The sequence below is a fragment of the Cygnus atratus genome, chromosome 10, assembly GCF_013377495.2.
Source record: "Cygnus atratus isolate AKBS03 ecotype Queensland, Australia chromosome 10, CAtr_DNAZoo_HiC_assembly, whole genome shotgun sequence".
Lineage (NCBI taxonomy): Eukaryota > Metazoa > Chordata > Aves > Anseriformes > Anatidae > Cygnus > Cygnus atratus.
In genome coordinates this window covers 21,993,186-22,020,675 of record NC_066371.1, presented here as the reverse complement: position 1 = coordinate 22,020,675, position 27,490 = coordinate 21,993,186, and the positions used below count along the sequence as shown (strand labels likewise).

Genomic DNA, 27,490 nt, shown 5'->3' with positions numbered 1-27,490 from the left:
CCAAGGAGCTTACACATTTGAAGTCTTATTAACTCTGATGTTTGTTAGCTTTGCTGATTAAGGCCTGATGTTTAAACACTAAATAGCTTAAACCAGCAGTAATTTTAAATGTATGTATGTAAAACACACCCATATTTAGAAAAGCACTTCCTGCAGAATTAGGGAACTGAAAATGAAAACCATAAATTATTATAGCTAGCAATTCCACTGAGCCAATATGAAGGGAAAATAGACAGTATGGGATACGCTATAAAAGGAAGCCTAGAATAATGATAAAAAAGCAGTATATCCATTAATAATAATTACAGATATTGGTATATGCAGTTATGAAACTATGCTTTTCAAAATTAAGGAAAGTCTCATGCTAGTCAATTTAAAGTATTACTGCAATGTGAGGATGTGTATGCCAACACTTCTCCTTGGTTATTACAGGTTATTTGCAGTGATATTCCAAAAAGACTGTTTTATCAATACAAAGTTTATAAAAGGGATTGGTGCCAGGAAAAAAAAAAAAAAGTGAACAGCGTATTTGAAGTTCAGTGTCTATAAACAACAGCTAGCAAGAAGTCAATATACCACTCATATATTTTTCAGTAAACTTAGGAGAACTGTCCAGCAAGTGCATGAAATATGTAGTACTTCAACTTGGAGTAGTAGGGTTTGGCTTTATTTTTGGCAGTATTATTTTGCTTCCCTTTAAGAAGTAACAGTTAATTTTTTTTTTCACCTGCATTTGGGCTGAAGAGGAGCACAGATGCAGAACAGAAATTCAGAAATCATTAGATGTGTGCGTAGGGTGGAAGACAGAGAATGCATTAATATGGGTATTGACTTTATCTTCTTGCTTTTCTAGACCAGGACAGTTGTAACTCGTACATTTCAGCTTGTTTAGGGAAATTAGCAGGATGTTAGTTATTGGAATGAGAAGCTCAATGGGAAAACTGTTTTCATCTGCTTATATGAAATAGAAAAGAAGAAGAAATATCCCATAGAAATATCACGAGCACTATATGTTGGCACTGATTGTAACATCCTATCACACAAGAGTGTACCCACTTTAAAATATTTTTTGTATTTATGAAGAGCAGAGCTGGCAAGCAACATTTTGCAACTCTGTTCTGTGTTCTAGATCTTAGAACTGTATTTGGTAATCTTTGCTGCAATGTCACCCTTTAAGATTTGGCTGCATCCTGTTGATGGCGGGGGCTAGGGAGGTCTACTCTCAGTATCCCTAAGGTGAAATTCTATTATTACAGGAAAAAAAAAATCCTGAAAATCTTATATATAGTTTATATAACTGTTCCTGTTATAAATCTGTTTCACTTGTTTCTTTAGTGTAAATTAGGTGAATTCTATTAGTACAATAAGTTATAGATAAATGTCTATTTTAATGTTTTTTTGTTGTTCTTTTTAAATGGCATAGTTTTTCATGCAGTTTTAGACTTTGTACACACTGTGAATAGTAGAAATAATCTTTTAGCCAGAATGTGTTCAGTGTGTATGTCGCATAAATAGAAACATTGACTGGAAGTTTTATTTTTTGGTTGTCATCTACTTCCTCTGACAACAAATATATAGGCTTCCTTTACTTATGTGCATTCATGGGTTTTGTTCTGGATTTTTAAACAAAAATAAGATAAGGAAAAGAGAGAACAACTTTATCAACAGGCTTCTTTCTCGGAAGATATTTGTGAGGCAATAACATTTCTTATTTTGGGAAATAATTTTATTAAGAGGAAAAAAGAGCATTAATTTTGGGCACAAAAAGACATGGTCCTCTAGATTTTTTTTTCCTTCTACAAAGAAAATAAATGCTCAAGAAATATGGTGAAAGTACAGTTTCAGTAGCTCCTTTCAGGAAACATTCGACATGCTTTCAATTAGAAACTAAATTGTCCCACATGCATTTCAAGCTCCATACACAAATCACCTTTTTGCTTGAAACATTTTCTATGTGGTCTCTTGCCAGAGGACACTCTTCAAGTATGACAACATATGTGGTTGCTTAAGGTGCTTTTGACATACAAGTCAAAAGCCGAATTTCTTAATGCTCAGATTATTTTCCCTTAGAGTCTGTCTTCAGGCATGTTGGTAAAACATATCGTAAGTTCTTGTTTTATGCATGAGCTCAAGAATATATTGAAGTATGATCTTTTTTTTTCTCTTTTTGTTTTTTTTTGAATAGATAGTGATTCATTATGGTGGTTTTATCCTGGTGTAAAAACTTTGTTCCTCCCTCCCCTATGTCTTCACACAGCCAAGTTTTCTAACGTAGGCAAGGAGTGGTTTCAGAACAGTTGTCCAAGAGTAATACTGAGGCCAGTGAGGTTATTGTTAGACTCATCTGTGGTGCTGGAGTATTGATGTGTTTTTCAGAGCTTGTTGGTACCTAATTCATGAAACTTACTGCTAAATTCCTTGGTATTCGTCTCAACTCATATTTGTCTGTTTACCAGAAAATGCTCAATGGAGAGAAAATTAGGCCTGCATCTTGAGTAGTCGGCTTAACTGAGAATTTAAATTCTAATACACTTATTATATGAAAAAATTTTCTCTAGTACAGAACTCATAGAGCTATCAATTCTTTGTTTCCCATAATTTTTCATTTCATAGCTTGTCTTCACATTTTAATTTCTTCAAACTCTAAACATAGTTTGAGAAATTGGGTCAAATCCCAACTGGTTCTCACAGAGCTCATGTACCTATAGTAGCGGCTCTTTAAAAGAAGACCAATGGCAATGTGCCCTTTGGGATCCTTCCTGAGCTTGTTTTATTTTACTGCACACTGCAGCCAGACGTGGATATTTTTTTTTTTATTGTTGTCAGTTTCCAGTTTCCAGACAGATAGCTTGATCAGGATTTCTTAAATATGCTTTCATCTAAATTACTATGATGCCATTTTGGCTAGGGGTAGATGGGAAGGGGTAGAAAACAGGAAAGAGAAGATGAGCTTATGCGTTACAAATAAATCGATTCCTATATGTTACATTTTTGTAGTATTTTCATTAAGTGTAATTTGATTGGTCTTTCTAATGGTATTTTTGGCTAAAGACAGTACTGTTTAGATACGTTTGGTGAGTGGTGTGCTTTTTCTTAAATGAAATAATTGATTAGAATTATTAGTATATTCCTGATTTAAATTTTCAAGTCCAGACAAGCTAGCCATGTAGAAATAATACCAAGGCTTCCTTTGCCAGGAGCATGGAAACAGTCTGCTTTGTTGAGGTACTTGAGAGACCTAGCAGCTCTTATACCATCACCTGCTGTAAGTTACTGATTCGTATATTCTAATTAAGAATATAAGAAGCTAGATTTACTAATAGAATGGTTTTCCACACCTGTACTTATGTTGCCTTAGGAACAGTTGCTGCCATCTTTAATCATCCACTTCTCCCAAAGGTTATTTAACTATGATGTCTTTGTATTATATCTTTATTTTTTGTATGTCTTAAATTTTGACTTTTTTCTTTTTAAAAAATCTTTTATGATTCCATTTTCATCCTATTCTTTAATTAGTAAAAGATTACCACTTGAAATGGAAGCGCTCACTGAGAGTTTCATGAGTTGGATGCCATCCCTAAACTGCCTGTTTATCTGCAACAGTCCTTTTCATTCTACCACTTTGTGTAACGCTATTTGAGGAAGTTTTGTGTAAATAGAAGGTAAAATCTTGAACTGCATTAACAGTGTTTATGTAATCTTTGAACTGAAAGACTTCAGTAAATCTCATCTAATCAGAACAAGACAGTTATCGATGATCTTAGGAACTTTAATAAAATACATCAGAAACAGAATAAAATGATCAGTTTTAGCACTCTGGCTTTCCTCCAGCCAAGTGATGAAGAGTCTTACAATAAAGCTGGGATGAAAGGGCAGTTTTGTTTTGACTTAAATTGTATTAGGTTCATATAGCTGACGCTGTGTAGTGCAGGTGTTGAATACCAGTCAGTAATGAGAAAATCTTGCAAGGTCATCTTATCAATTTCTGAACAAAGGAACAGGATTTTTTTCACCACTTTTAAGGAGGTATATAAAATGCCTCCTCTCGGTATTTTCTGATGCTTAAATTAGTATTAAAATGGTGTGCTGAAGTTACTCATGAGGCCAAAAAAATGAAAAATAAATGCTACTCTAATGTCCCAGAAACATGGAAGGGGAAAGCAACAGCCAGTTTTCATTTAAGGCTCATTTTGGTCTAAAAGAACACTAGAGAATTTTGAAGAAAAAGATCTGATTACCTGTCAGTTTTGTGAGGGTGTGTTAACCACCTTGACAGCTAAGCATCATTATGAAATCCCAGGGCTAATTATGTGGTGTGGGTATCTGATTGTGCAGAATTATAATTGATTTGTATGTAAGAAGGAGTTATTCAAATGTAATAGCAATTGCAGTGAAACAGATGTCAGGGGATGTACCAAAAGTGTAATTTCCTAAATGAGCACATCTCTGAGAAATTAGTGTTATAGACCTTGATGGTTTCAGAGATGATGGCACACGTACTTTAACATGGATGTAAGTGTCAAGAGTTCCATTTGATGGAGTGCAGGTTAAATAAACTATCCCTGACGCTGTGCTTTTTTGTTTGTTGAAAAACAAAAAAACAGCCAACCCTTCCCTACCTCTCCCCTCCCCAAAGTTTCTTTAGGCTCCCTGGACTTTTTATTAAAAGAAATTAAAAAGACAAAGCAGCACCATTCAAAAATGATGTAATGGATAAAAATCTGGTTTCCTTAGGCTATTAATGACTTCATGAAATTTTCAGAATATCTCTTGCTTAGCTGTTCAGGCAAATCTGAAACCCTTCAGATGACCTCAGACAGTAAAACAATCGGTATAAGTTATCATACTCATAAAGTGGTAATATCCTTGAAGCAGTACCCCAAAAGTATATCCCTGAATCAGTACCCCAAAAGAAAAAACACGTACATAGACCAACATAAATTCAAGAACTGAGCCCTTTGGGAGTCTCCAAACATTTGAATCTGATTGGAAGAAAACCCACACAAAATAATAAAGTGGGAATAATATTCTGATCTTCTCCAGAATCTTAGTCTGCTTCATTTTACAATCAGGGATAGGGAAGAAAAGCTTTTAAATCAGCCAGCATCAGATTGATTCATAAAGCAAACAGGGAAAGTATTATGAGGCAAGTCTTCATGCTATGATAGACATCTAGGAATACTCATCGTTGGCAGTCTATTCATCTTTGGCTAAGGGGGTGGAAACTCTGGTTTGTCTCCCTGGGTAATGTATGGAATCCTGTTTATATTCCAGCTCAGTTTATGTGGCCTTGGGGAGCAAAGTCTGGTCTTAAAATTAGCTGTAATTTTTGCTGATCAGATAATGGTATGACTGGCCAGCTATTTTTCCATGACTTTTGTAGGAGGATGTTATGACAAATCTACGACATACTCTTATTTTTCTAAAACATTTGTGTGGTGAATTTACCTGTTTCATCTGAGACAACCAGCTGGTGGTGATTGAAAGACTTCCTCTGGATAGGTGATTTGCAAAGATTTCTTTCTTTTTATAATGCGGAGAATCAGAAAAATAGAAATATAAAAAACAAGGAGAAAGGAGCATTCAGATGTTTTCTTAAATGCTGTCCTGGTTTCAGGTAGGACAGAGTTAATTTTCCTCCTAGTAGCTGGTAGGGTGCTATGTTTTGGATTAGGATGAGAAGAGCGCTGATAACATGCTGATGTTTTAATTGTTGTAGAGCAGTGCTTACACCAAGCCAAGGACTTTTCAGCTTCTCGCTCTGTCCTGCTAGCGAGCAGGCTGGGGGTGCAGCAGGAGCTGGGAGGGGACAGACCCAGGACAGCTGACCCAAACTGGACAAAGGGGTATTCCATACCATCTGGCGTCATGCTGAACAATATATAGGGGTGGCTAGCCGGGGTGGGGGGCCGGCTGCTCGGGGATAGGCTGGGCATCGGTCAACAGGTGGTGAGCAATTGCATTGTGCATCACTTATTTTGTACACATTATTACTATTAATACTATTATTATTATTATTATTGTTATTATTTTTCCTGTCTTAATAAACTGTCTTTATCTCAACTCACAGGCTTCACTTTCCCGTTTCTCTCCCCCATCCCGGAGAGGGAGGGGGGAGGGTGAGCGAACGGCTGTGTGGTGTTTGGCTGCCAGCCGGGCTAAACCACAACAGTCCATTTGGCGCCCAACGTGGGGCTCGAAGGGTTGAGATATCGACAGATTTGACCAGAGTGTGTTAAACTAAAATTGGTATAAGTATTCAACCTGCTTAATAGTTGCTAGTCACAATGTTGATTGCCTTAATCTCAAGTCTGCTGTACCTGTTTCCCAAATTGAGTTTTATAGCAAGTTACTTTCTGTATGTGCTCCCTGTCGTGCTGTTTATCCTCTCCGGGCCCTGGTTTAAGATTGTTATGGTACTGTGTGGATTCGATGGCCTGGCACGTCTGACGCACAGAAGTATAAGGCTCTAGTAGACACCGGTGCACAATGTACTCTAATGCCATCAAGCTGTAAAGGGCCAGAGCCCATCTGTATTTATGGCGTGACAGGGGGATCCCAGCAGTTAACTGTATTGGAAGCTGAAGTGAGTCTAACTGGAAATGAGTGGCAAAAGCACCGTATTGTGACTGGCCTGGATGCTCCGTGCATCCTTGGCATAGACTATCTTAGAAGAGGATATTTCAAAGACTCAAAAGGGTTCCGCTGGGCTTTTGGCATAGCTGCCTTAGAGACAGAGGACATTAAACAGTTGTCTACCTTGCCTGGTCTCTCAGAGGACCCTTCTGTTGTGGGGCTGCTGAGGGTTGAAGAACAGCAAGTGCCAATCGCTACCACAACTGTGCACTGGCGGCAATATCGCACCAACCGAGACTCCCTGATTCCCATCCACGAGCTAATTCGTCAACTGGAGAGCCAAGGAGTGATCAGCAAGACCCATTCACCTTTTAATAGTCCCATATGGCCAGTGCGAAAGTCTAATGGTGAGTGGAGACTAACAGTGGACTATCGTGGCCTGAACGAAGTCACGCCACCACTGAGTGCTGCAGTGCCGGACATGCTAGAACTCCAGTACGAGCTGGAATCAAAGGCAGCCAAGTGGTATGCCACAATTGATATTGCTAATGCATTTTTCTCCATCCCTCTAGCAGCAGAGTGCAGGCCACAGTTTGCTTTCACTTGGAGGGGAGTCCAATATACTTGGAATCGGCTGCCCCAGGGGTGGAAACATAGCCCTACCATTTGCCATGGACTGATCCAGTCTGCGCTGGAGCAGGGGGAGGCTCCTGAACACCTGCAGTACATTGATGACATCATTGTGTGGGGTGACACTGCAAAGGAAGTTTTCGAGAAAGGGAAGAAAATAGTCCAAATCCTTCTGAAGGCCGGTTTTGCCATAAAACAAAATAAAGTTAAAGGACCTGCACAAGAGATCCAGTTTTTAGGAATAAAATGGCAAGATGGACGTCGTCAAATCCCAATGGATGTGATCAACAAAATAACAGCTATGTCTCCACCAACTAGCAAAAAGGAAACACAAACTTTCCTAGGTGTTGTGGGGTTTTGGAGAATGCATATTCCAAATTACAGTCTGATTGTAAACCCGCTCTACCAAGTAACTCGTAAGAAGAATGCTTTTGAATGGGGCCCTGAGCAACGACAAGCCTTTGAACAAATTAAGCAGGAAATAGTTCATGCAGTAGCCCTTGGGCCAGTCCGAACAGGACCAGATGTAAAGAATGTGCTCTACACCGCAGCCGGGGAGAATGGTCCCACCTGGAGCCTCTGGCAGAAAGAACCTGGGGAAACTCGAGGTTGACCCCTGGGGTTTTGGAGTCGGGGATACAGAGGATCTGAGGCCTGCTATACTCCAACCGAAAAGGAGATATTGGCAGCATATGAGGGAGTTCGATCTGCTTCGGAAGTGGTCGGTACTGAAGCGCAGCTCCTCCTGGCACCCCGACTGCCGGTACTGGGTTGGATGTTCAAAGGAAGGGTCCCCTCTACACATCATGCAACTGATGCTACATGGAGCAAGTGGGTTGCACTGATTACTCAGCGGGCTCGAATAGGAAACCTCAGTCGCCCAGGAATCCTGGAAGTGATTATGGACTGGCCAGAAGGCAAGTACTTTGGGATATCATCAGAGGAGGAGGTGGTCTGTGCTGAAGAAGCCCCACTGTACAACAAGCTACCAGAAAATGAGAAGAAATACGCCCTGTTCACTGATGGGTCCTGTCGTATGGTGGGAAGGCATCGGAGGTGGAAAGCTGCTGTATGGAGTCCTACACGACGAGTTGCAGAAGCTGCTGAGGGAGAAGGTGAATCGAGTCAGTTTGCAGAAGTGAAAGCCGTTCAGCTGGCCTTAGATATTGCTGAACGAGAAAAGTGGCCAGTTCTCTATCTCTATACTGATTCATGGATGGTAGCAAATGCCCTGTGGGGGTGGCTACAGCAATGGAAGCAGAACAACTGGGAACGCCGGGGCAAACCCATCTGGGCTGCTGCATTGTGGCAAGATATTGCTGCCCGGGTAGAGAACCTGGTTGTAAAGGTACGCCATGTAGATGCTCATGTGCCCAAGAATCGGGCTACTGAAGAACATCAAAACAACCAGCAGGTGGATCAGGCTGCTAAGATTGAAGTGGCTCAGGTGGACCTGAACTGGCAACATAAAGGTGAATTATTTATAGCCCGATGGGCCCATGACACCTCAGGCCATCAAGGTAGAGATGCAACATACAGATGGGCTCGTGACCGAGGGGTGGACCTGACCATGGACACTATAGCACAGGTTATTCATGATTGTGAAACATGTGCTGCAATTAAACAAGCCAAATGGTCAAAGCCTCTCTGGTATGGAGGACGATGGCTGAAATACAAATATGGAGAGGCCTGGCAGATTGATTACATCACACTCCCCCAAACCTGCAACGGCAAGCGCCACGTACTTACAATGGTGGAAGCAACCACCGGATGGCTGGAAACATATCCTGTGCCCCATGCCACCGCCCGGAACACTATCCTGGGCCTTGAAAAGCAAGTCCTATGGCGACATGGCACCCCAGAAAGAATTGAGTCAGACAATGGGACTCATTTCCGAAACAACCTTATAGACACTTGGGCCAAAGAACATGGTATTGAGTGGGTGTATCACATCCCTTATCATGCACCAGCCTCCGGGAAAGTTGAACGATACAATGGACTGTTAAAGACTACACTGAAAGCGATGGGTGCTGGGACATTCAAAAATTGGGAAACACATTTGGCAAAGGCCACCTGGTTAGTCAATACTAGAGGATCTGCCAACCGAGCTGGACCTGCCCAATCAAACCTGTTACGCACTGTAGAAGGGGATAAAGTTCCTGTAGTGCACGTAAGAAACATGCTGGGTAAGACAGTCTGGGCTACTCCTGCCTCAGGAAAAGGCAAGCCCATTTGTGGGATTGCTTTTGCCCAGGGACCTGGATGCACTTGGTGGGTAATGCAAAAGAATGGGGAGGTTCGGTGTGTACCTCAAGGGGACCTAATACTGGGTGAGAATAGCCCATGAGTTGAATTGTAGTATGTTAATTACTATATAACACTGTATGTCATCACTACCATGGTTGCTATATATCATAGATTAAAATGGTGACTAATTAGAAGGTATTGGAAAGAGTGTAACCTGAGCATGACATAAATGGTATGGAATAAGGGGTGGATATCTGTCCTGGTTTCAGGTAGGACAGAGTTAATTTTCCTCCTAGTAGCTGGCAGGGTGCTATGTTTTGGATTAGAATGAGAAGAGCGCTGATAATATGCTGATGTTTTAATTGTTGTAGAGCAGTGCTTACACCAAGCCAAGGACTTTTCAGCTTCTCGCTCTGTCCTGCTAGCGAGCAGGCTGGGGGTGCAGCAGGAGCTGGGAGGGGACAGACCCAGGACAGCTGACCCAAACTGGCCAAAGGGGTATTCCATACCATCTGGCGTCATGCTGAACAATATATAGGGGTGGCTAGCCGGGGTGGGGGGCCGGCTGCTCGGGGATAGGCTGGGCATCGGTCAACGGGTGGTGAGCAATTGCATTGTGCATCACTTATTTTGTACACATTATTACTATTAATACTATTATTATTATTATTATTGTTATTATTTTTCCTGTCTTAATAAACTGTCTTTATCTCAACTCACAGGCTTCACTTTCCCGTTTCTCTCCCCCATCCCGGAGAGGGAGGGGGGAGGGTGAGCGAACGGCTGTGTGGTGTTTGGCTGTCAGCCGGGCTAAACCACAACAAATGCCCAGTGCAAAATTAGAAATTCACTGTTCTCATATGTTAGAGATGGTTTAAATATACCTATATATTTAATGTTTAATGCAATATATTTAATATTTAATGTAATAACAGCTAAAGCATACAGACCTACTTAATTTTAGGTATGCATTCAGACACTGGCACCTAATTTGACTCTTGCAGATCATGCTGTGTTTTAGCACGATTTTGGCCAATAGGCTATTTCAGGTCAGAATCTAATTTAGCAGTTTATATTTATCTAACCATTATGTTTTTGTACATCTCTTCTATGGAAAGCACATAGAATGAGCAAAATAGAATAGGCAAGACAGCATCCAACTCATTATTTCTCTTCTTCATAATGACTTACATTGCTGGGATTCTTAGGAGGTTTGGTTATTGGCTAAGGTGTCATTGTTAGGTACTGTACAAACAGTGTACAAACTGAATATTTGCACTATATAATGGTAAAGATAATAAGGATCATGGTGTTATGTTTTTTGATGACACTTTTTCCTGAATTTCAAGATGATCTGGGAGAAGCACGATTTGGAAGACACAATAGCTCAGGTTCTGGAGTCAGTTAACCTGTCTTGCAGTGAACGCATCCAGCTTCTCAGCCTACCAGGCAAAAACGGATTGGTCATGGTTATAAAGTTAGCTCAAGTGTGAATGTAGAGCACTGATGTGCAGGAAAAACAGGGTGAGAAAGATATCTGCCTTGGTAGTCCTGCACTTTAGAGGGGACCTGTGCATGGCTAAATCTCTCCTGTTTTGGTTTCTTAAAAATTGCTTGGACCATTTGTAGGAGACGTATAAGCATCATCAAATTCTGAAGTGATGTTTCATTACAGCTCTACATTGCTCTATGTAAATGTGCATTTTTTTTGTGGTACCTCAGACCAAGATAAAACTGTGTTTTGTAAGAGCCTGAGTGATGCCATCTTTGTTCTCTCTTTTTACAAAGACCAGTAGGCACTAATTCTGTTAATTGTATGTCTTATCTAATGATTAAAATCTTTTTCTGCTATGTGTGCAGTAAAATGAGTGAAAAATAGGAAAATGTGAAAACTGAAATGTAATTGCTAATGTAGAGGGTGTTGCATCAGCCCACTATGTAATCACTATCCTTAAAATGTCAAATTTAAATATAATAGTTTTAAATTGCTTATTTCAGATATCAATGGAAAAACTAAGATTAAACAACAGTAGAAGACTTTAAATGACTCTTAACAGTATTTGAATTAGTAGCACAACTGAATGGACTAAATTTTGATATCTGGGCAGAAACAGCAGTGTTGTATTTGGATTAAGAAATTACTTGCTGGCTTTGTCACAGTTGACATTAATTATTGATAGAGGTTTCAGTAATAGTGCGTGTGCCAGCAGACTTGACTGTAATATAAGAAAGGGACTGCAGTGATGTTAGAGGGATTATAGAGAGGGAAGCACCTGTAGCATTTGGAGTTGCATGTTCTAATAATCAGACTTCTGTTTTGCTGCAATACATTCATGAGTGATTAAAATAATGGAAAGATGAGTCGTCAGGCTAATTTCTATCGTGTCCCTCCACAGGAGTTACATAGAAGAACCCAACTTCAGCCTGAGCCAGCAAAGACGAAGGCTCTTCAAACAGTTATTGAAATGAAGGTATGGTCTTTGCATGTTTTCCTATACATTAATTTTTTTAGCTTGAACTCTGGCTGGGATGGAGGTAATTTTCTTCATAGCAGCCTGTAAGGTGCTGGTTTGGATTTGTGACCAAAACAGCATTGATAGCTCAGCTATTTTAGCTGTTGCTGAGTGATGCTTACACAGAATCTGTTTCTCACTCCACCCTCCCAGCGAGCAGGCTGCGGGTGGACAAGAGGCAAGGTGGGAATGCAGCTGGGACAGCTGGCCTCAGTTGAGCAGAGTGATATTCCATACCATATAATGGCATGCTATTCAGTGAAACTGAAGTGGGGGGAGCATTCACAGTTATGGCATTTGTCTTCCCAGATAGCAGTTGCGTGACGAAACCCTGTTTTCCTGGAAATGGCTAAATGTCTACCTGCTGATGGGAAGTAACAAATGAATTCTGTGTGTTGTTTTGCTTGCACACACAGTTTTTCTTTATCTGTTAAACTGGCCTCATCTCAAAGAACAAGTTTTCTCACTTTTGCCCTTCTGATTCTCTTCCCCACCCCACTGAGGGAGAGTGAGCAAGCTGCTGTGTGCTGGTGAGCTGCCAGACACGGTTAACCCACAACTGCTCAGTTTATAACTTTTACTATTAAATGTTTGCTTTTACATTTCAATTTACTTTGCTGTGAAGCTAAGAATAATAAGTATTTCTTTCTCCAACCTTTAAACCAAAATTATTCTGCATCCATTACTGTCCAGAGCTAGCGATGAAATGAGATGAAATCTGAAGGCCTGTAATTTCATGTATATAAAGCATGTACTCAGTAAAGTTATAAAGCTGCCTTTGTCTCAGAAGGCAGAAATGTATCTCTTTTAAAGACACTTGATAAATATTTGCCTTTCTCTTCCCTTGTTTCTATAAAAAGCCGAGTTCATTACAAATTAATCAAACCTCTTTTAAATGAACAAACTGGCACACTAGATTTCATACCTTAGACATATACACATCAGTTGTGTATTTCAGACAAATTTGGAGTAGTGCTATTCAGAAAACATTTACGTAGCAATTTCTGCTATTGTTTTTCCTTATTTTCAAGTCTGGCCCATTTATTCTGTAGTATAAAGGACTGGATCTCAAGTGTTTTAATAAAGAAATAATGCAGAAATTATACAGAAAAGCATAAGAGCATTTTTATAAGTAAAAATATTTAATGTGTGCGTGGTTTTGGAATATGAAATTGATATAACAAGAAGCATCATCATGAAAATCTGTAGAATTATAGTAAGAAATCTGTGTAAATGAAGGCAGATCTAAGCCATAAGAGTACTCACAGAACACTATAAGGTGACATCACAAATGGCAGCTGTTCTTATCTATACTGATAATTTACTGATTGTTCAGCACTGAGCTGAATATTACTCATGTTCCTGCATTAAAGAAGTACTACTTCTCTTTTTGAAAACTATTTGTGGTTTGCCAAGAGTGACCGTGCTAACTACTGTAAAACCAGAGTAGAAGCATTGGTTGGCAGGGAAGTGCTTTTATCAGCTATCAACTGGACTTTGTAGAGCCTATTTTCTATTTGTCAGTAAAATTCACTTGTAGCTTTTATTTTACTTTTGTAAGCAGACAACCTTGTCTTCACTCTACAAATGTGTGAGTTCTCTAGAGCTTAGTGAAACACTATGTTGTTTAAAATGAGTGTTAAAAATCTCCACCATCCTTATTTTGTTTACTTGGTAAGACTTGATTAAAAAACAAGCACAGCATTGCTGAGTAATTAGAACTAAACATTACTTTTTAAAAGACTCAAATACCACAAACCAACTCCCCCTACGCCCCAGGAAAACTAAACCCCCAAACCTGAGACCAAACGAACAAAAAGTTTCAGGAGGGCCAACAATACTTCTGTTGGTGGTTATTTGGTCACTGTTTTACATCCAACTTAAGGAAAATATTCTTTGTACCAGCAGTGATATGACAAAATGTGATGAAACACCTATCTTAGTCCTAAATACAGTTTATTCTTTTTGATATATAATATTACTAAAATGTTGTGGCTTTTCTTCCCACAATAATAAAAGAAAAAAAAAGCTCATTTAAAAAGTGAAAACTGATATTTTCACATAATGCTATGAATCTGGAATCTGTCTTTAAGAAAAATACCATACTCAGGATAATCTGTGAGTTGGCAAAGCTGCCTGAAATACATTAATGGTGGTCTTTCATTTCAGTCTTAAAAGGAAGTGCAAATTAAAGGCCTCATTTTGCCAGTGACTTCTGTTATGAACAAATGAGTTCAGTATGTCTGGAGGTTGCAGTTAACACACAGTGACAACAGCAGCAGTAAATTCCTAAATGCAGTATCTGCCTATTAATGGATAATAATTAGTTTGGATTATATGAACAGCAGAGAAGATACTTCAATTTCAATATTGCATAATCTTATGTGCATTTTCCTTGGAATTTCACTATTTATTCCAGTTCAGAAGTCTGTATGAAATTTAAACGTGTATTTTGGCAAAGTAGCTCACTAGCTGAGAAACTTATTTTTTTTTCCTGCCTATTAATATTCAGTATAACAAATTAAAAATTTTTGTGATACTGAAATAGTGTGCTTAGAATAGTTTATGGTCTTCCATGTGGGTTATCAACAAAATGTAACAAGCAAACAAAAAGGTTATGTTTACAAAATAATTCCCAATTCCTCTTTGTGTACCAGAATTCTTTGAAGAGAGCAAGGGAGTGTGGGATGGGCTGGGGAGACATACAGAGAATATAAAAATGTAACTGTATAGTTAGAGCTACTCTTACAGTGTCTGTTCAGGACGACAGTCTTTGTTTGTATCCCAGGAAAGCTGGGAATAGTGTCATCTTCTGTTTTTAAAAAATCTGATCTTTGTAATAACGAGGGCTTTCATTTGTCACGGGTGAGGCTGTAGTCATGTTGCTGGAGCATTCCGAGGCGGAGCTGCCCCTCAGCTCCAAGGCACACAGGTCTGTCTTTTGCTCTGACCACTGCTTTGAGGTTGCCCTTTTTAAAGTAGGCCTAATATTCAAAAGATGATGTTGAAATCTACATGATTAAACATCAGTTTTCATTAGAAATCCCAGCTTTGGAAAGTTTGCAGGTAAATTTAAATTGTCTTAATCCAGACAGCATTTGTTTTGGAAAAAAAGCGAAACATTTGTTTTAAATGATTGAGCATTGAAGCAATAATTTCCCTGCAATGTTGAGGATAGAAGGAGGGGGAGGATTGCCCTCTAATATGGCAAGCTGATGCCATATTCCACCCCCCCCGCCCCCCCCCCCCCCTTACCGAGGCTCCAAGCAGGTAGACGTTTCTCTTTATCACACCCAGTGCATTTCACTTCCCCTTCACACTAACTTTTGTCACAGTCCTATCCCTGGCTCCCCAGGCTCTGCCAGGAGGCAGTTTGCCCTACTCCCAAACTACTTCTGTTCTTTCCCATGGTCTTCTTCTGGCCGTTGCCACTGCTGAATGCTTCCTGTCCCTTTCCCCATCTGTCCTACCTCTTGTCCAAGGAAGCATGCCTGTTTCTCTTGCCTTCCATCTCTCTTGGGTAGGAGGGTTCTGAAGAGCCATTAGAGACTTGGCTAAAAATAAAAGTTTTTAACCCTTCAAGTATGCTGGAAAGGAAGGTCCCACAGCCATTCTGTTTGAATGATTTGAGTCAGCTACACATTAAATATGAAATGGAAGCCTGGGTGCTTTAATTGATGCATAGCATGTCTTGAATGAGTTCAAAAAGACGCTCTGAATGGTTTTCCTCTCATTGCAGTGTTATAAAGACATATAGAGTCAGTGGATTCTTCTCATACTTTCCACAATGAGTAATTCCAGTGATCTGTAAGGCAGAGAGCAAGGGTAAAAGAATAGGCAAATTAAAGGTAGGGGCAGAATGTTTCCTGACTCTAGTGCTGTGAGTCTGATGGGTTGGAAAACACCGTCCCTTCCTCTTTTGCAGCATCTCAGTAGCTGACGGTTGTATTTCCCATTGTAGGAATTTTTCAGAATATTTTTCATATAAATAACTCATATTTGTGGAGGTTGTTGTAGGGTTAGTCAGTTCCTTTATTTGTCAAGTTCACAGCATGAACTTCCCTTAAAGAAGAAATTATTCAACAGTTGCCTAAAGCTCTGTTCTGTCATGGAGAGTCTCTAGCAGGCACTCTCTCCTGAATCTTCCATGTTTACAGAATGACAGTAGAATTATGTTACAGGAAATTTTACTGATAATTAGGCATGTAAGCAAGACCTGGTTTAGTTGTTTATAAAGCTCAGAGAATAATATTTGTTGATTGAAGTGTTTAACAGAATTTTAAAGCAAGATGAGTCCCTGTTAGATAATCAGTGATAGTTGTTGTATTTTATACAAATTTTCTATAAAATGACAAGGTGAAATGCCACCCTACCTCTATCTCTAAGACCTTAATTAGGAGTGTAAAGGAGAACTTAGTTACGTTTGGCACAGGCACAACAGCTACTGGAAGGCCGTATTTTCTTTTTATGTCTATGGATTAAAAAAAAAGATGTTGATAAATTGGGAAGTGTTCAGACAAAAGTCATCAGAATGTTTTAAAAAGTTTATCAAACATGCATTATAATGGATGACTTTAGGAGTTTAGTTTTTTTGTGTAGAGCAAAGAGATAAAGTTAGAGCTCCATAGACAGAGCAAAGAGATTATAGTCTGTAGATAACCTACATGAGATACCTTCATAAAAAGAGGCCTCTCCAGTCCTGAAAATAAATAAATCACAAAATACAGCATGTGGAAGCTAGAGGTAACAAATGCATACTAATATAAGGTGTAAATAAATATCTAACAGCATTCATGTGATTTTATGATTTGTGTTGAATGGAAAGCCGGAATAGCGTTTTTTTTTGCACCTGATCAAGTAACTTTTTCTTTTTTTTTTTCTCATTCCTAAATATTTGTCTGCTTAAGCACAAAATAAAACCAATGTATTGAAATGCATTCCTTTAATTGACATTGCACCCGTGCATACTTCCTTGAGTTTTGTTTGCAGGCAGATGCCAGGTCACTGATATCTTTGCTCATGACTTACATCCAAATTGTTTACTGCTAGGTCAAAATTTGCTCATCTTGTTCACAGTTCCAGACTTAAACCAGTGATATTGAGAGAGAAAATCAGAATGAGTTGCCTACTGATAACATAAAGCTCATCCTAACTGTACAGCATTGACTATCCTGAAATTTAGATAGTTTAGCAACAAGAATTAAGAAGTCTTCAGCTGGTAAGCTGTAAATGAAAATATTTGTGGTTTACCTTACTTGCAGAAAGAGCCATCTTTATGTATTGATCCAGCTTTGATATTTCAGGTATGGGTTTGGTTCTGCAAAAGTGTGTATGTGTTTGCAGTGCAGTATACTCCTATTTTTAAGATTGCATGAGCTTTCACTTTCCCTTGTCTTCAGAAATAAACCTCAATATTCACTGCATTAAATTGGAAAAATTTATGGTAAGACTAGTTGTGTATAGTATTTGTGTATTTGTACACTGACATGCAAGTTTTATTAAATGTGAAATTTCAAATATTTGTTGCTGATCGCTTGTAGAATGCTCTACAAGCAAAATTTTTCATAGGCATAGTTTATTAAATGTACCAAATGTATTTGAAATCATGTAAGAGTAGCAATTCATTACTCATCATTTCAGAGAACGAAAGACTGATATAGTATATATTTTTTGCCTATTTTTTTTCCCGAAGCATTCAGGAAATATACCAAAGCACTTTTTCACTTTTTTTTTTTTTTTTTTTTTGGTAAGGGCTGGAAATACAGGATTTTATTATTGGATTCTTGAAACTTTGCTGTCAAAACTCATTTGTAGGGTTGCTCTCCTTTGTATTGTGAAATGTTATTTTCTTCATTAGCATCAGGACAATTACTAGTTGAGTTTCATGTTCCAAAGAGGAGAATTTGTGCTAGGTCAAGGAGAGATACAGCCCTGCCCTCTCACACAATGTCTGCAACATTGTTCTAGTAACACAGATGAGGTATAGGTATTGGTTACTGCTGGAAGTAGAGGATAGATAGGGTGAGTACCCTGATCTATATAATAAATCCTGCTATATAATCTTGTGTCTTTTACCAGAGATGTAGAGGGCCTGACAGGAAAAATCTGCAGAAATGCTGCATTGTTGTAGAACGCAGAAGACGTTTATTAGTACCACTTAATACTAAGCTTGTTCCTTCATAGTGCTGCAAAGGAATCTTCTTAGTGATTCAACACAGACCCACTTAGTGAATGCTGCTAATGAAGATAAGTCTTAGTGGTTTGAAGGAAATAAAGCATCTGTTCCTATTTCAGTTTCTGAAGGATTGCCAGACCCCATGCCACAACAAGAGCTGGTTGAAAAGCTTCCAACTGAAGTTTTCTGTGGGAAAATGCTGATTCAGCAGAATCAGAAGAGTTTATGGGAATGTGCCTACTCTGTCAAAACTTTCAGTGAAAGCAAAGCTATGAAACTTTCTACCTATCCTGTAAGCCAACCCAGCTCCCTCCATGGCAGTACCCAATGGAGCTACAGGCTGTCTGTATTAAGTTTGAGCTACCAGCTTCCTTGCTTTCTAGCAGTTGTCCAGACAGGAAACTTTCAGGTTTGCTGGGCAAGCCAGCTGCCTGTCTGGTGTATTTGCAGAATTACCAGTCCTGTATTGTTCATACGTAGGAAGTGGTACCTTTGACACCTTGAACAGCCAGTGAAGGTGAAGTCTGGCTTATCTCTGCTGACTTATCACTGATGTTTTTGATTCTGAAACAGAGTTTAGTTTTCTTTTTTTTTCTCCCAATTTCCAGCTTATGTTCCAATAAGAAGTTAATACAGAACTGACAGTGCCATTTTTTTTTCTGGAGATAGGAAAACTAGTGTACACAGCTCTAATCACAGTACACAGAGATCTGATTGAAAATAAACATGTCCTTTGAGAACTCAAACTTGTGATAAATTTTGGAAGCATTTTATTTACTTTTACTTTGTTTTATATTTTTCATAAAGCTTAAATGTTATTCTCTGATGCATATACCTTCAAAAGAGTGAAACAGGCTAATGTGCTATGAATTATTTCTGCCATATTATATTTGCAAATGTGTAAAATGTAAATATGGTATATAAGAAAAAAATAAAAATCAAGCAATAGAAAATAGACTCTTAAAGACTTATCTGGAGAGATTTGATGAAGACTACTCCCAGATGAGATGTCATAACAGGTCATGTAAGTATTAATTTACTTAAGGGCAAAGTCATTCTAAAGGGCAATGAAGCTTCGATTTTGCTTTTATCTTCAGTAGCATAAATAGAAAACTTCTAAAAAGATGTCTGATGGCAGAACCCGATTTGATTGTAGTGTCTGTGAGAGCTTCAATAATTGCTGTATTTATTGTTCTGCCTCAGCCTGATAGCTTTTAATTTTTTCTTTTTCAGTAATTTTCTTTTCATGCAGTTTATCCAAATGATAAGGTGTAAAAAGAGTTCTTCCATTTTATTTTTGTTCCAGCCTAAACTTTTATTTTACTTCTTTTTTATATTTTTTATAAAATGTTCTGTGAATAGAACAGTTATCCTGTGAAGAAAGAAAAAAGTCTGTTTTCTCTCATGTGAAAGCTGTTTACTTTCAACAGAGAGATTACTTTTTTTTTTTTTTGTGATTACTCATATGGCCTTTGCTCTATGGTATAAGTAACACTGATTGCTTGGACAAATATTAATAAATGTTTTAGGAAACGTTTGTGTTCTAATGCTACTGGAAACGTCATGTTATTAATGCTAAATTAACCTACTAATTAAAGTTGCATTTTACCTGCATGTTAAAACAAGACCTTGAAAAATTATCATTCAGACAAACAAACAACACCATTATTACATTAGATACATGCATGTATCTTTAAAAATGGTTGGAAATCTTCCAGAATTTTATGTGTGTTTTATTTATTTATTTTTATTTATTGCTTGCATCCCTGGTCAGCTCCTTGGTGTTTTTAAATAATTTTTGGTAAGAATACTTTCTCTTTGAACATGTCCTTCAAGAAATAAAAATATGAACTGCTGATTAAGATCATCGTCAACATTTTCAGTATCAGTTATTTTCCAGAAAACAAACAGCTAGTGAGGTTAAAGATAAGGAGCAGTAGGTTTTATATTCTAACAATTATTTTTGCTTCCTTTGTGTTCTGACACTTTTTTCTTTTTTTGACTGTAGGTCCTTTACCAAAAAGGGATGCAGTTGATTTGGAATCTTATAAAAACAGATGAAGGGGTTTGATCTTCCCCTTCAAAGTGCATTATTTTATCTCTATAAACCTGAAGTATTTTTGCTGTCATGGAAGATAGCTCTCCTCAACTTCTGTTTGAAATTCCTCTGATTCAAAAAGTTTTACATCCTTTCAGATCACTGAGCTCTTGTCTGGCTTAAAAGCACACTTAAACTCTTCAGACAGGATGCATGGTGTATATGCATAGTTTTACAACTCAGAAACATATCTGCTAGTGAAAAGTAGTATATCAAAGTGTGATGCAAGTGACTGAATTCAGCAGCAAGCTAGATGTATATTTTCCTGTTTCTTCAATGTTAGCAATATGCAAAATTTGACAAGTATTATCCCCCACACCCATCATCTTATGACTGATTTTTTTTTTTAAGTGTTATTTTGTGCTCTGGACTTCTGAATTATCTGGGAGGGAGCTGGCTAAGCGTATTTATCAGGATTCTGATGTGTGCAAAAATTTCTTGATCGCTTTATATGGTTGTAAGCAAATGCTTACCCTGTTGCTTATTTTAGAGCCATTCTCTGTGTATGACTGGACTGTTACACCCACACCTCTATCAGTAGAAACTTGTTTACTGTGGCTCTGATTGTGTGATGGAACAAAACTGTTTAATGAATGTTTGATCTTTCACTGAAGAAACATGCTTTCACCCTGATGCTAATTTTCATCCATTTTAAATGAGGTTTGTGTTTTCCTGCTTGCTATAGCCATAGTATAGTGATTTTCTGATATTTTCTATGGTGTAGGATTTCTTCTTTTTTTTTTAACATATGCATAAATGGAATTAGATTTTTTAAAGACTTTTTTTAAAAAAAGTTTGGTTATTAATTCTTTCTGTCACCTTGAAATTCATATCTATTTGAGAATTGTCTTATGACTGTATAAAGCCCAGGTGAAGAGAGATGCTCAGGGTTTTATCATGTCATATCTTGAAAACCTCCAGGGATGGACTACACTTCTCTGGGCAAACTGTTCCAATGGTTGTTCTCAAAATGTAATACTTGTACTGGACAGCTGTTTTTAGGCCTGTCTTGAAGCCTTTTCTTCTCCAGGCTGAACAAGCCCAGTTTCCTCAGCCTCTTCTTTGAGGGCAAGTACTCCAGCCCCCTTGGCCCCCTGCTGAGCTTACTCAAGTTTATCAATGTCTTGTACTGCAGGGCATAAAACCGGATGCAGTACTGTAAGCACAGTCTAATGAATGTGTCTTTCCTTGATCTACTTAGTGTCTGTGCTCATGTTAATGCAGCCCAGGATACTGCTTGCTGCCTTTGCTGCCAGCATACATTGCTGGCTCCTGTTAAGCTTGCTGTGTCCACCGGGATCCTCCAATCCTTTCCAGCAGAACTGCTCCCAGGGCAGTCAGTCTCTGGCAAGTACAGCTGCAAGGGGTTCTTCCTTCCCAGGCACAGGACTTTTGCATTTGTTTTTGTTGGATTTTCTAAGGTTCCTGGTTGCCCACCCATCCAACCTTTATAGGTCCCTTTGGGTGGCAGCCCTGCCATTGAGCATACTCACCGGTCTCCCAGCTTGGTGTCATCCACAGGGCTTGTGAGCAAGTGCTTTGTCACCTCTTTCAGGTCACTGTTAAAGATACTTAATGGGACAGGTCCCAATTTGACCCCATGGTGTTCTTGTTACTGGCTTCAAGGTAGAATACAACCTATTGAACATTACCCTCTAAGCCCGATCATACAACCATTTTTTTTTTAACCTTGCTATTTGATCACCCATCCAGACCATAACATCTTAACTTGAATATAAGAATGTTCTGTGAAACTGTCCAATGCCTTGCTAAAGCTGATGTAAATGGCATTCACTATTCATTCTTCATCCACAAACTTAAACGTGTTGTCTAAAACAGCAATTTGGTTGGTCAGGCATGATTTACCTTTGGTAAATCCATAGTGACTGTCCCAATTACCTTCTCCTTGATGAAGAATCTTGTCCAAGAAGACTTCTCAGGATATGAGCCTGTGCAACATTTTTCTTCCTCCTGTCAGGAATTTCCCCCAGTTTTCATGATTTTTCAAAGATGATAGACAGCATCTTTGTGAGGACATCAGCCAGTTGTCTTAAAACCATTGGATGCTATCTGTCAAGTCTTACGGATTTGTATGGGTCGAGTTCTTGCAAGTAAACCCTGACACAGTCCTCATTGATTACTTCTGCTTGGTATAATCATGTTTTTTAAATTTTTTTTTCTAATTCTCACTGAAGAGATATATTCAATTTCAAAATGACTGGCAACAACAAGAAAAAAAAAACACTGGATATTGTCAGTGCTGTGCTAACACATGTGGCAGCTATTGTCCGCGATACAAAAGTTTTGAGTGGTTGTGTATTTGTGGGTTTGTTTATTTTTTGGGACTTGTAATAAAAAGTGCTAAATCTCCTCTTAAAGATGTGGCTGGAGGAAAAGCATGTGAGGAAACAACCTTTCTTTCCCCTGACAGCAGGCAGAAACATAAACTCTGATCAAACTTGGAAATTGCCTTAGGCAGAGTCACATAATGAAGTGGCCTGTCTTCTTCAAGTGATGATGGACTGGCCTCTCTAGGCTGAACTTACCCTTTGTTATTAAGAGCTTGGAATAATAGCCAGACCTAAGTGGTTAGGAGAGCAATCAAAGTATGTTATCATGTACGCATGGGAAATAGAGCATCTTTCCTTCTCCCTTTATTCCTAACCATGTAGGAACATAGAGAGGATTTTGACCAGAAAATGTTCTCTATATATAATGCAATAGAACATAGCATTGCATTTTTTTTTTTTCTGCTGGTTAAAGAGATCTAAAATCTGTGTTTCTTTAAACCAATATCAATAGAATTACTCTTGGTTTATGATGGTGTATGTGCAATCTGTATTTTTACTATCTATTTTTGCTGTCTTATTATTTGATGTTTCTGCAGGTACAGAAACATTTTTATGCCTTAATATACAAGTTTCACATAATTTTCAATACTCTTTTTTATATAATTTAGGATACAAAAATAGCTTCACTTGAGCGCAATATAAGAGATCTTGAAGATGAAATACAGATGTTAAAGACAAATGGAGTTCTGAATACAGAAGACCGAGAAGAAGAAATAAAACAAATAGAAGTTTATAAGAGTCACTCAAAGTTCATGAAAAATAAGGTAAGGTCTATTAATATCTTAACGGTGTTTAAATAATGTGAACAAAAGTTTTAACTAGACCCTTTTCAACAGAAGCAGCTCTCTGCATATCTTTCATTGGTAAACCTCTGCTATGTGGTACTCACTAGCTATAAAGGAGTGAAGCATTTTGGTTAAATAAGAATTCATTTATATTTTAACTTCAGAGAGGTAAGAAAGTGCATATTCTAACACTTCTGTGGAGACAACTGCAATCCTTAGTCTTTATACCATGTTCCCTTTTCTCTTTTGTTTGGTGTTCTAATGTTGAATGAATTATCTCATCATTTTGACTTGCAACATTTCGGCACAGTTTTAGTTGTGCCTTTTTTTTTCCTTATTTTCATAGTAGTTTTACAGTAAGGGCTGCTGATGCCAAATTTTAAGTTTTTAGCATTTTAATGACTTGCAATTTAATGACTTTGTTCCTACAGTGTCCTCTTCATTTCAAATCATTATACATAGATAACTGAGTTGACCACAAGCAGATAATAAATGTGTAGTAGTGGAACACATTTTCTTGGTATCAGGCTTGCTAAGCAGAACTCCTTGTTCATTATTTTAAAATTCATCCCAAGTAAATCTTGATGCCTAAATTGTTGTTCTGGCTGGACTTTTTTTACCTCCTTTAATTTCAACCTGCTTGATGGCTCTCTAGGTAAAGATGAGTTCTCTCCAAATAGTCTTTTCTTGTGAGTTCTAATACTACTTTTCTAATATTTTTTTGAAATTACCTTAAATTTCTAGTAAATATATACATTACATTTTTGTAATGGTTTATCCCCAGCTACTCACCTTGCACATTTTGTTCATGAAATGATAAAATAATAAATTTAGGTACTTGTTTAAAATATAAAATAAAAAATATAGAGACGGAAGCTGATGCTACCATTCTCATTTAAAATTCAGGTTTTGGAAATAACAAATTTTTTAACTTGTAAGATAAACTAAGATGGGGAGAAAAAAGCAGCAACAGCATGAAGTGGAAAACCAGCTATCTCATTTTTTGCAGTGATATTAAAATGTGACCATAATGGAAGAATAAAATCTGGGCAAAAACCTTTAGTAGTCAAGATTATTAATGAATCTCACACTTAAGACTTTCCATCCTAGTTATTTGTTTTGGTTCTTTTGTTTTGTATAATATTCAGGCTTTTTTTTTTTTTTGTATGTGAAATTCTAGGGACTTGAAATGGATTGATCCATTTTTTACTGAAATGTATACTTGCCACTCTGAAAAAATGGAGAAGGAGCTGGTGTTACCTCTCTAGTGGCCACATAAGCAAAAGAGGAGGAGATAAGTGGCTTGAAGTGCAGTTCTCTGCCTACCACTTTCTCTCAACATTAATGATACTCAGCAATATTGCAGTTAAAGTACAAAGTTTGCAGTATTGGGTAGATAAATAGCATTGCCAACCTTTTGGAGTTGGGCAAGCTAGCATTCTGGGAAGGTGTGCAGCTTCTCTATGGTCAGAGAATGAAACAGACAGCACTTTCTAGAGAATTTGACTTCTTTGATTTTCATAGGTTTTTATTGTGTGTGTAGTAGACCCTTCTTATCTTCTTGACAAGATACTTGCTCTTAAGTGGTATTGTTGTCAAGAAAACTGTTTTGCCCATTTAAACATGGTTAAATTTTAAGCAATCCAGTTATAGTAATTTACAACAAAACTAATAGCCTAAAGCAAATCTATTGCTTAAAAATATTGCGTAAAGCCTAATATTTTGTTAACTGTATTCTAAGGTCTGAGAGGAAGAGGTTCGTTGTATTTCTGTGATACAGAAAGCAGATGAATGAGAAGACTATTAAACATGCCATTGTTTTATTTTTGATAAATGTCACGTTCTGATGAAATGTTGTCTGTTTTCTTTCACCAGTCCTTTCTTTCTGCTTAAAATTAAGATTTATAGCAGAAGATATTATTTTTATCATTCATCTCAGAACATTTCAAGGTGGAAAAATATTTATGTAGCTGTCAGCAAACTGGCCTTACTGTACTTGATCTGTTGAACCAGAGATTGTTGATAAATTCTGATACTTAAGTCCTGATGGATGGCAAAGAATAGAACAAAACTCTTCTCACTGTTAACAAGCTTAGGTGCTATAAAGCTCTTAATACTTCATGTTTATTCTTGAAATATGTGTTCTTGATTTAAGTAAAAGGGAAGGCATTAAATGGAGGCCAACTTAGAACATTATTTATTGCACATGCATGCAGAGAATGTTGGAAAGAGTTCCTTTTAATTTTTAATAATATTCACTGCTTACAATCATATAGGCTTTAATTTTGACTTGCTGTGAAATGGAAAATTATAGAAATGAGAAAACTTTATGGTATCTCTCCTTGGTCTCTATTTGAAAGGACAAAATTGTTATTGCTCTCATGATACGGAAGTTGTCAAAACAAGTCTTAAATTTTTCATGACTAAGAGATATGAAACTTCAAATATCCTTAATAAGAACTTGAAGAAAGCATGTGGAATGATATGCATTTAAAAAAATTAACTTCTGCTTTGCAATGCTTCCTTCCCCTATTTGGGTTTTGTTCTTTGGTTAGCAGCCAGATACTTGAAAGAGTACTGCTGCGTTTTACAGGTGAGAGTTTTCACTCTAGAATTCAAGTAGTTCTTTTGAGTATTAGAGCCCTCATATTATCTACAAGAATGAGTATGAAAACGTAGTGATCGTTCAGTATCACTTTAGCAAATTAGAGTTAAGTTGAATTTTAAGAATTGATTAAGCTGAAGTGAACTATAACAATGCTCTCTGTAATTAACATCCATGAGTAACAGCTCTTTACACTATTTGAAGGAAGCATGCAAATTCTAGGTGATCCTGTAAAAGAAATATACAAGAAAAAAACAGCATTTCTTGTGGATAGGTCTGGATATGTTATAAAACCTTTCAAAAAAAAAAAAAAAACCTTCACAGCATAGACTGTAGAACCTACAGATAGACTTTTAGTCTACTCTGTGCAGCAAATTCACTTGCATTGCTGTTCTTTCTTCACTTGAAAAACCAGTTATCACTTGTCCTATAAGACTAAATTATTATGATAGATAAATCAGCATAGTTTCATTTAATGGAATTATTGACTTAAAGGTTTAGCCCATTAATTTTAACTTATGCAATATTCAGGGAAAAAGTTCAGATTTTATTTTTTATTTTTTATTTTTTATTTTTGCATGTGTTTTCTTTCTCCCTGTAATGTCAGGTAAGATTTTTGGTATGTAAAAATAATAATGTAGGGAAAATCGTAATGGTTTTCTCGAAATGCTAGTATACGAGGAACTGAAATTGAAGGAAGTGATAATCATTGAGAAGAAAGACAAAGGAACTGGGGTTTCAGCTAAGGTGATGAAACAAGATCATTTTGGGCAATGTTGAAAAAGTGGTGACAGGCAAATTACACGCATGAAATGGGAAGGTCATAATCAGGGGACAGACAGTTCTATGAATGCTATAGCACTTACACTTTTATGTTATTTTCATTGTAGTCTTAATAAAGTACAAAAATGTTCTTGCCTTTTTTTTTTTTTTGTACTGAGGTCACAAGGTTGTGACTCTTGGTCTTCTGCACCACTTAAGATATAGCAAAGTGAAAACGTATGCACATCTGCTTGAGACAAAATTATTTCAGGCCCTGTTGCATTTTTTTACACGCTAATAGCTTATGCGGAACTTCTACAAAGCAAATATACCCAGGAGTAAAAATTTCGTTTTAAAAGTAATGTCGTTTCTTGTTATGCCTTTGTTATTTTTGATATTTTATTTTTTTAAATTGAAGTTTCATTACATTTTCATCCTTATACTTTATTTTAATAAAACACCAGCCAAAAGCATAATTATTGAACAGATTTTCTTTTTTGAGAGCTATAACACATTTTTAAACTTCTGGCAATTTGTAGGTGCTGTAGTCAGAACTAAGGAACAGATTCTGTTTCTGAAACACAAAGAAAATACCTGCAATGAAAATCAACCTTTTTTTTGGGGGGGGGGGGGGGGTGGAGTGGAGTGGAGGAGGGGACGGGATGTTGGTTCTTCCTCAAAGTGTGGGTTGTGTCATGGAAAAAAGTGGGAAGAGTTTTTAGGAGAGATTAAGTGTCTGCGATGTTCA

At 37.6% G+C, this 27,490-nt stretch overlaps 1 protein-coding gene across 1 annotated transcript in view; it reads left to right on the top strand.

Annotated features, from left to right (window-relative positions):
* The window catches only part of ERC2 (ELKS/RAB6-interacting/CAST family member 2), a 519,869-nt gene that overhangs the window by 97,465 nt on the left and 394,914 nt on the right, over nucleotides 1-27,490 (top strand). Inside the window, exons 4-5 of the mRNA XM_035558284.2 lie at nucleotides 11,850-11,924; nucleotides 23,199-23,354. Of these exons, the coding sequence (XP_035414177.1) occupies nucleotides 11,850-11,924; nucleotides 23,199-23,354 (231 nt within the window). The remainder of the gene's footprint in view (nucleotides 1-11,849; nucleotides 11,925-23,198; nucleotides 23,355-27,490) is intronic.